This window comes from Hesperophylax consimilis, chromosome 26, assembly GCF_061612785.1.
Source record: "Hesperophylax consimilis isolate HC1 chromosome 26, BYU_Hcon_1.0, whole genome shotgun sequence".
NCBI lineage: Eukaryota > Metazoa > Arthropoda > Insecta > Trichoptera > Limnephilidae > Hesperophylax > Hesperophylax consimilis.
In genome coordinates this window covers 1,842,962-1,853,688 of record NC_142861.1, presented here as the reverse complement: position 1 = coordinate 1,853,688, position 10,727 = coordinate 1,842,962, and the positions used below count along the sequence as shown (strand labels likewise).

Sequence of the window (10,727 nt, the reverse complement as noted above, 5' to 3'; positions counted from 1 at the left end):
ACCTGCTCCAAGTACATATTGTATGTATTCCTCGTTCACAACTATATTGCACACTGTTTTCGTACTCTCATACTTCATTCATCTTAGACACGAGAGACTGTAGATCTTCCATAGTGTTAGCAATCAGCACCGCATCATCAGTTGCCTAATTCGTGGCAAATCCCACCTCTTTAAATTCTTGCATACAATTATCCATGTGTAGAAAAAATGAAATATTGATAATTTATTAAAAATCTGGTCAAATTATTCGTGTTCTTGTTAAAAACGGGACTGCAGGCCTTTAAAAAATGCGTTCCTAATAATCTTTCGGTAAAACATCAATGTGTTAAACCTGTGACAGACCACGCTATAAGCGCGTTAACGTATTAATGTGTCACTTACCTTATGGGGATGTCGGTACACGTGTTCATAAAAATTCTAATATTTTCGCATTTAGTCATTATATTTACTAGGAGAAACGCAGCTGCATGAGTTGTATTTTAATAAATAACAATACTCATTTTTATTCATGTAAGTTTGGCGTGTATCCACCATGCAAAATGACGATAGTTCCTCGAAGCAACTTCCATCGAAATACCGGTAACAAAGTCAGCATTCCCACGTGATGCCTGTGTTCTAAATATTGCTATCCGTTAATATTTTTCAATACTAAAATAAACAGATTATTATATACCCTATATTATTAGAAAAACTCTGATACATATTCCACTGAATATACTGTAATGGAAGACAATGCAAAGGAAGACGCGGCACTTCATGGCTTTGAAACTTGACTGGTACCAGTGCTGAGCTGAATTCTTATCGCAAGGTTGTTTTAGACTACAGCCTGTGGGGTGATAATTACTCTGATGATAGCCAGCCTCCGATAGGAGAGGGCATCATAAGAAGTAAATGAATCAGTGTTTCCCAAAAATCTTATAAATAAACACCATTTTTTAAACATTTGCTCAATACAGGAAGAAAATAATTTCCAAAAAAATGAATACTATAAAATTGTAGCCACTATGTCATATTTGGAGGGTTTTTTTAACTCTTGACAGGCCAAGATGCCAAACAATACGTCTGTAACCAAGTAGGTCTTCGGACGACCCCATGCATTTTTCTGTCTTATGGGCTTTTAAACTATAGAAATCCCAATTATTCAGTCAATTATTAATGGTAACTTATGTATTTGCGCAGGAATACGTAAAATACTAAAATGATATGTTATGATTACAGTTTTTTGTTTCTACAGCCACCATACTAGGCAAATCCCCGTATTATGGTAGCCATATTTATTTAGATTACAATGTTTAGATGTTAAGATATATAAAAATAAGAGAGAGAAACAAAAAGATATAAAATAAAAATAATAAGAAAACATATAAATATAATGGAATAAAAGAGCAGTTAATTTAATTTAATGACACGAGACATTATTTGCAATAGTTCCTTCTCTTTACCAATAGCCAATTCTGAATATTTTTTATATAAAGATGTTCAGTTTCCGATTTTCTGGTATCTATATTGAGTGAATTGAATATCTTGGGAGCAATATAGGAAAATTGTCGCTGTGCAAATGCTGTTTTTGTTGGAGGAATTACACATTTTAGGTGTGACGAGTAACGCGTATGAATATTTTGTTGTGTTTTTTTTTATGATATTGTTTTTCCATATGTATATAAGAATAGTTTTAATGTATAATTGACGAATATCTTGGATTATAATTTTTTTGAAACATGGCACTGATGGGTGTGACGGGTGACATTTGAATATTATCCTTAGCAATAGTTTTTGAGTTAAAATCATGGGACGGAGAATTGAAGATGCACAACCTCCCCATCACACAATCCCATATGTAGCAATTGCTTGAAAGAGTGCAAAGTAGACACATTTTAATGTTTTTAGGTTAAGGATAGATCTGAGAGATCTGAAAATGTAGCATAATTTGCGGAGTATTTTTGTAGCATAATTGATATGTGCCTCCCAGCGCTGTTGATCATCTACAGGGTTTTCCAATAAAAGGTGTTGTTTTGATATTCAAAGAAACTTTTCCCGTAAAAGATCAATGGTTTTGTTGCTTGTCTTGTTAAAAGTAAACGTTGTCCAGATCAATACCATCCAATTCCGGCCGTAAAAAATCAATAATCATCTCTCGATAGCGCAATCCATTCACAGTAACTGTTGCTCCAGCCTCATTTTCGAAAAAGTAAGGTCCAATGACTCCGCCGAACCATAAACTGCACCAAACAGTCACACGTTGAAGAAAGAGAGGCTTTCCAACAATAATTCTTCGGTTTTCCGAGCTCCAGATGCGACAATTTCGCTTGTTGACGAAGCCACCGAGGTGGAAATGGGCCTCATCACTCAAGATGATTTGCATTTGATTCACTCAAGTGAATTTTAATAATTTCAATGCATTGTTGAAGCGTGTATCGTTCCATTTTTATTTATGGCATAGTTTCTACTTGTCAAATGTTAAAAAATGACAGCTTCAAAAGTAACATCTACCGAAATAGCGGGCTACTCAAAATAACACCTCTTATTGGAAAACCCTATATAATAACACCTAAGTAATTGATTTTGTTAGCTATTTTTAGGTTCTCGCATGAGAAATTATTGTGAGGTGATGTAGGCATGGTGAGATCTTGTGAGCATGAATGGATGGTAAGTTTATGACAGTTTTGAGGGAGATTGGGCTTACGTATGGAAAAAAAGTAGGTATTTTGTTTTATCAATATTGAGAGTGAGTAGGTTGGCATCTAGTCATTGTTTTACTTTATTTATGCCATAGTTTGCTTTTTGAAAGTAATTGGAAGTCTTTATTTTAAAGCTTCGACCTTGGGAAGTGTACGTAAATTCCACTGTTTTATTAGTAAATTAACTTCATCGATTAACCCATTTCAATCGGTTGAGGCGAGGAAAACATAAAAACGAACATTTAAATTCCTCAAAACCCATGAAGCGAAAAAGGTGGTAATGTGGAAAAATTGCGATAAAATGGCATCGAGGTGAATTTGGTACTTCAAACTCTGCAAATTAGATAGTATTAATAATGTTTTAAGTAAATCAAATTTACTAATGTCCATTATCAAAATGGCCCTGAACGCCTAAACATCTGCCACAATATGAAAAATAAACTGAATTCTTGCAGAATTCAATTATAACATTATTAAGGCGATGCACTACGTAGTAATGCAAAATCATTCGTTTTTGGTTTGAAAATTTGGTCGCCTAGAAATGTTTCAGATGCTTTAATTAAATACTGCGAGTAGAATACATCCTGGTATTTGAAATGATCGAGTACCTATGTTTCAAGTTTTTTTATAAGCCCAGAAAAAAATAATGTGTAAGGCCTATGAAAGCTGCTTTAAAATTCAAAATCTCCTATTTACTAACCCATTTTCGGTTATGGTTTTATTGTATAATTTGGAAAATTAAGTTATTTATAAAATGATCGAAATTTTTTTAAATATTTGTGCATGAACATACACAAAATAATGTAAAAGGCATTTTTTGACAATGTTTTTATCTTGCATAAATCAAATCATGTGGATGGTGTGAAGCGGGAATTTAAGCCTTATCGCCATCTACGTAAGGTGTGTTATTGATAGTGGCTCGATTCAAAATATTACACGACGTAGTGCATCGCCTTAAGTTTGATTTATTTAAAATGTCTGTTCAAAAATATCTTTTGGTTTGACAAAGGATTGATGCTTCCTTCCCAGGAACTGACCTTTATTATATAGAACTGACATTTATTTCGTATATTAACAGCTAAGTGTCAACCGATTTCAAAACGCGTATATGTCTTCGTGTGTGTACGTGATTGCCATCGATATAATGTAATGCATTATCATCGACAACTAATCTATTTGCCGAGTTTCGGCTCGATTTGATTTAGTTGGATTGGATTCATTCATTACCGAAAATAAAAGCAAAGTTCAAATAGAAACAGAAGATTCTCAATCTGATCAATCGTCAAATACGCAGGAAACATCGCTTTGATGGAAGACGACCATTCAGAATTGAAACGATGCTTGAAATGACTTTAGCCGTGTTTGGTAACCAGATCTATTTTTTTTTTACAAGAAGCTCAGAGTAAAATAATTTTCATCATGCCCTGTGTCACCTTTTGGGATGCTGCGTGGGTTTTTTGGGTTGGGGAGAGTAAGGAGTGAAGTCTTGAAGAGACCCATGTTGTATAAGGGAGGAAATATAGAGGCCATAAAATCGTTCCAGAGCCGAGCTGTTGAATTCAAGAACGAGTCGTAGAAGCGACCCGTTCTCATGTGACAAATGTTAACCGTGTACATATGTTGGGCACGGGTTTGACATCTTTCCCGACTATGCACCAGTGCCGAAGTGATCAAGTGAGCATCTTCCATTTTAATATTGGTATGACGCCTGTGTTTTAAAGATAAGTAAAAGATAGACACATTCAAGGTTTTTTTCAGGTATTTAAGGGCTCCTGACCAGAGGTTGCTGGATAGCCAGATTCTTACCAACCTTTCTCTTCCCATCCCCTTCCCCATTTCATTCATCCTGACAAAATACCTCAATTGGGAATGCCATCGTTTCGTTTATTTCAGATGTAAAATCAAATAAAAAAATTATACTAAAGATGTTGACGACATATTAATTAATGGTTTACGGCACATCTACTTTGTTTCTATTGTCCATGGAAACAATATTAACCCTTCAAGCCTCTGACATATTGACCGTTAATTTCTTAAAGATTCTGTTGTCAGAAAGTCCTATAATTTGTGTGAATTTCCGCTTCTCAATATAATTCAAATGAATGGAATATTTCTGAACGTATCCGAAAACTAAAAACTGTCTTTTGAAAGGTGATGAAATATGCATTGAAATTTTATTATTACAAATAAATAAACATTTTTAAATAGTCAAATTTTGTAGATAAACATAAAAAGTTTAACAAATAGCTCACCTAACGTTTTTTGTATAAACACTGAACTAAAACTACTGATAAATATAAAAAAATATATTTTATTAGACAAATGTACTATAAAAATTATTTCTACCTCAAATTTTTGTCATTTCGTATAAAAATAATTAATAAAAATTAACGAAATTTCTAAATTTTTTGGTTCAATAGTCTTTATAACGAATTGGTGTAAATTATGAATACCACAAAATATGCTTTAGATAAATTGAAGGTTTTCCTATCGCTTCGCTTGAGTAGAATACAAATAAAAAAATAAGCTACTCAATAAAAATACAGTATTATAGCTAAGATTATTTGTGTTATCAGTGTTATCTTGTTTCACTTGATTAACTTTTTTACTTTCTTATTAAATTTTTCACAAAATAAATAAAAACCAGTTTTTTGCTTGAAATCGAACGTTTCTAGACTTGTTTCTAGTTTGTTAAGCGATTTTAATGCCTATTACCTACGATATAAGGTATATCGAAAATATACACATTTTTGGCTTGTGGCTTCCTCTTAACTTCTATAATTGAATGTAGATTTTTTTCTAACTATTTTCGATTTATTTGATTTATTGGATTTTTTCGTAATCCTCTAACTCTAACAATACCCTTTCAAGTTTCTAACTAACTATAGGTTTTCCAATAAGAGGTGTTATTTTGAATATTAATTAAGGAATTAATGATTTTTTATGGCCGGAGTTGGATGGTATTGATCTGGACAACGTTTACTTTCAACAAGACGGCGCTACGTGCCACACAAGCAACGAAACCATTGATCTTTTACGGGAAAAGTTTCTGGACCGTGTTATCTCTCGAAGAGGTGATCACAATTGGCCACCGAGATCTTGTGATTTAACACCTTGCGACTTCTTCCTTTGGGGCCACGTGAAAGAGAAGATCTACGCCAACAGCCCGCGTCGATTCAAGACTTCAAAGATGGAATTCGTGAGGCTATCGAGGACTTAAGGCAGCCACTTTGCGATTTGGTTATGGAAAATTTCATGAAAAGGATATGGTCCTTTAGACGTGGTTGTGGTGGTCATTTGACTAATGTTATTTTTTACTATTAACAGCATACCTTTTTCTTTATAATGTGTAATTAATGTGTTTTATGAGGAAAAAACTAAGACGATAGCGAGACACAAAGATTTCAACGAGATCATATGACCTGTTCCGAAAAGTGAACAAATTAACTCTTCGGGTAATAGTTGTTTGTTCCTAAAACCGAACAAATTTGCCTGAAGGGTTAATACTTCACTGATCTGGTTCAAGTGATTGCACAACGCGTGCCCTTCACTAGGCAATGTTTGTTTAAATGCGCTTAATCAAACCGGGCGTTTATTACACCGTTTATAGGAATTCTGATACGGAAATATTTGGTAATCAATGTTTAAAGAAGCGTGAATATATTGGAGTATACGCAATCTATCATTGGATATAAATACCTGGTTAATTCGTTTAGGTTATCAGTACACATTTGTGGTTCCCTAGTGTTCAGGATTAACAAAACACAACAATGGTTTTCGTAAAGGTGAAAAAATTGCTCAACATTTATTTTATTGATACATGATTTAGATAGTACATGTGGTTTTTTGTGATATTTCACCCTCCATGCTAGGGATTATCCTGTGTTATGGCGGGTGAATTTTACAGTCATTGAATCTATATATTACAATAATATAAAAAAGAAAAATGATGTAAAGCTAGTTTGGGTTGCAGGAAGAGAATGGAGAAGTTAAAGAATTATAAGAAGATGAAAAATTTTAGAAATTATTAGTAAATAGATCACACTAATTAATTATGTACTTACTATACCACTAAGTTGGGGAATAAGGATATATTATGTTTTGTCTGAAAGGTGAAAATTGATAGAGTGTAGATTGAATGGGTATTATAGTTGTAATGTATTCCGTATGTACGGATCCATTTCATAATTTGTTTTTTAAAATAATGGGGTTGACTCACGATTTTTAGGTTTTCAGGGATAAGGTTAAAGATTTTGGGAGCTAGGAAGAAAAATTGTCTTTGAGCTGACGTGGTATGTAGAGAAGGTAATTTGTAGTGACCGTTGGTTATTGTTCTGGTGGTGTAGTTGTGTTGTAAGAGAGTTTTGTTTTTATATTTGAACAGGAAATGTATTAGCGAATATTTTAGGTGGAGTTGTCGTATGTTTAAGACCTTATACTCTATGAGGAGTCGAGTCATTATTTCGAACAAATATATGTAGCAACATTGTGACAAAACCTTTAATAATTGAACGTCATTGTTTTGATAGATTGAATGCGATGTTTGAATTAGTGAAAAGTATTAAAAAAACGTAATATTAACTAATGAATCTAATATAATTTGATTTACAATTTGATATTAAATTTAAAAACAAAACAACTCATCTATTTTTATTATTAGATGTATTTTTTGGTTTGACTGAGGTTTGAACCATCCTCCCCAGGGACTGACTAAAATGAGTGAACCACGCTATCACTTAAGCCAAGTCCTAATTGGATGGTAACGAGATTTATTTTGTAATTTTTTTATAATGTCATAGAATTTTAGAGAAATGCGTAGGTGTGCGTGAATTTTTAAATAATGCATTGTCATCGATAACGAGTCGATCTGTCGAGTTTCAGCAGTATCAGATGTTGGGAAGTGGGTTAGTTTCCAAGTTTTATTGATAATGTCATAATTCTCCAGCGTGACTGCAGATTCACCATCAATAAAGAACAGTTCACAACGACTATATTGTTTGTGTTGGCGATTCTGCAGTCGTTTTGGTATCAATGACAAGTTATCGACATTATCGATAAATTATTTAAACAAATAATTTTTTTATAGATCGACTATGCTAGATTATCCATGTAGGTAAAGGTGCTTAGTTGTTGTGTCTATATATCGAAATAATGTATGTGTTTGTTATTCCATGTTTGCTAGTTAAGAGGAAGCTACAAGCCAAAAATGTGTACATTCTTGGTATACCTTATATTGTAGGTAATAGGCATTAAAATCGTTTGAAAAACGGAGTCTAAAAACGTTTGATTTCAAGCACAAAACTGATTTTTATTTATTTTGTATACACTTACACTTGATTATATTTTTTTAAGAAAGCAAAAAAAGATAATCAAGTGAAACTGTCACAGATAATCTTAGCTATAATACTGTATTTATAAAAAGTTGTTTCCTTTACGCGTTCATACATTTCTATTGAAAAAATGTTTTTTTTAGTAGTTTAAATTTATATTTTTTATTGAGTAATTTATTTTTTTATTTGTATTCTACTCAAGCGAAACGATAGAAAAACCTTCAATTTATCTGAAGCATATTTTTTGGTATTCATAATGTACACCAATTCGTTATAAAGATTAATCAAAATAGTAATTTAGCATTAAGCTTCGCCTTTAGCAGCAATTACGGTAGTAATATTTTAATTATTTTATGATGTGGTGTGCGTGTAATCGAATTACTTCGAGAAGGTTATTTGTAATAATATTTATTTGATTTTTTGCATTTTCATAGGTTTCAGTCTGCCTAGCTCTGGTGGCCATGTGCAGTGGCCACGTAGCTATCTCCCACAGCAACATTGTTAGGGGGCACGGTCACCTCGGAGGTCTGGAAGGTGGTTTGGGGTACGAAGGTCTGGGTGGGCTGGGAGGAGGTCTGGGTGGGCTGGGGGGAGGTCTCGGTTACGGACTTGAAGGAGGTGTTGGATTGGGAGGTCTAGGAGTTAAAGGAGGTCTCGGGGGCGAACTGGGCTATGGAGGCGTTGGTCATGGACACCTGGATCAGCATGTAAGTTTCGACTTCATAAATATTGCTCGCCATATGAGCTATTTTGGCCTCTAGTTCTGTTTTGCTTATGGTTTTTAAATAATTACAAAGTTTCCTTATAATCTTAATATCCTATTTCAATTTATACTCTTGTAAGTGATCAGTAACACCAATATTTATTTGATTTGTTTAGGCCTACCCAATTTACACCTACGATTATGGAGTAAAGGATCACCATACAGGAGATGTCAAGACACAGTCCGAAACCAGAGATGGAGGTGTTGTTAAAGGTGAATATAAACATACATACATTAAAATAATGGGATTAACATATTGTTATTAAATTACTGACTGTTCTCCTTTTCTCTAGTCTGAAGGTGTTCCGCAAGGATTCAATTAAATCCACTAATATTAACTTAAATCTTAATAAAACTTAAATACAATAGTATTTGATATTTCGATAGTTAACATGGTTCCAATATAAATAAAGTGACAGAACAAAATATTGAATAAAAGAGTACAAAAATTGAAGGAAAATATCCTAACCTAACTTCCTACCGATTTTTTTATCATTTTCTGTTTTTTGTGTTGTTCTGTTATATCTCATTATCCGTCAAATGTTTAATTTTTAAAGTCTACTAAATTGGCAATCTCTAATAAACTACACGTATTTTATATTCAGATTCAGAAAAGATTAGCTTTAGGTCAAGTAGGTGTTAAAAATAATTGTAAATTTTATCTTAAATCTTTCTGCGTTCCACAAGGATCTGAATTAGATCCTCAACAATTTTCTTGTTGTTGTTGTTATCTATTTCAAGACCCGAATACTCTTAGAATCCTATGAATCAAACTAATCACTGGTGTTTCACAAGGATCAGATGTTGGTCCACTATTGTTAATAGCTTCTAATGAGTTATGTTTGCAGGCCAATACTCTCTGGTGGAACCCGACGGTTCAGTGCGCATCGTAGACTACAAATCTGATGACATCCACGGCTTCCAGGCGCAGGTCAAGAAGATTGGACCAACCGTCCATATTGTGCCCATCCACCATGAGCCCATTTACCATGGATATGGACATTAATCACATTAGTCAACTCTCAGGAATAACCGATAAACAAGAAGAACTCACCGATGTTTTAATTAGTAATTAATTTGCTATTTCTTCATTGTAACTTAAGTTTCCTTTCAAATATGTTAAAAATTATTTCTAAATCTTCTGCTCATAAAATATATTTCATGCAAATAATTACTGACTATTCATATATTCCATTTTTATTTATTTTATTTATTAATACACCTAATTGAATTTCGCTTTTGTTTTCGATAACAAATGAAAGCAAATCTTGGAAGCAGAAATGAACCAACTTTCCGACATCCAATCGAGCTGAAATTCGGCAGATAGACCCGTTGTCGATGACAATGTATTCTCATTTTTGGTTGACACACGCAGATATATTAGCATTACAGCAGTTAACATACACAATAAATGCCGGTCTTGCAATCGGGATTTGGCTCGGTGGGTAGAGTACCAATTTTATATGTTTTAAATGAAGTCATACAGTTAAGAAATTTTTTTTGGCGGGTTTATGTTTTATTTAGATCTGACAATTCAATATGTTGAAAATTAAAAACAAATTATCTTGAAAGTTTTGACTATTTCTAATTCATATCTGATCGTAAGGAAAAAGCAAGTTAGAGGTCAGAGCTAGCAAAGTTATCACATAACTAAATTAGATTTTTATTTTGTGATATGCAAGTTGGACAATAACTATGCATAAACATGTCAATGTTTTTAAGAGTTTTATTAAATACTACTCTCAAGTCTGCATTAATTTTAGTCATTTACATGAACTTGGCATTAAATACGACACAAACACATACACACACACACACACACACACGCACACATATACACACACACACATACACACACACACACACACGAACACGAAGACGCACATGAAAAAATACAGGAAAATCGAATTTATGTATATCAAATAGTTACCATAAAAGAGCCTTACGTTGGGCCTA

General features: G+C 33.3%; 1 protein-coding gene across 1 annotated transcript; it reads left to right on the top strand.

Annotated features, from left to right (window-relative positions):
- Positions 1–2,616: 2,616 nt before the first annotated feature.
- On the top strand, positions 2,617–9,777 carry LOC149410967 (uncharacterized). The gene is made up of 4 exons (XM_089647609.1): positions 2,617–2,646; positions 8,443–8,715; positions 8,888–8,984; positions 9,620–9,777. Exons 1-4 carry the CDS (start codon positions 2,617–2,619, stop codon positions 9,775–9,777), a joined length of 558 nt encoding a protein of 185 aa, XP_089503735.1.
- The last annotated feature ends 950 nt before the right edge of the window (positions 9,778–10,727 follow it).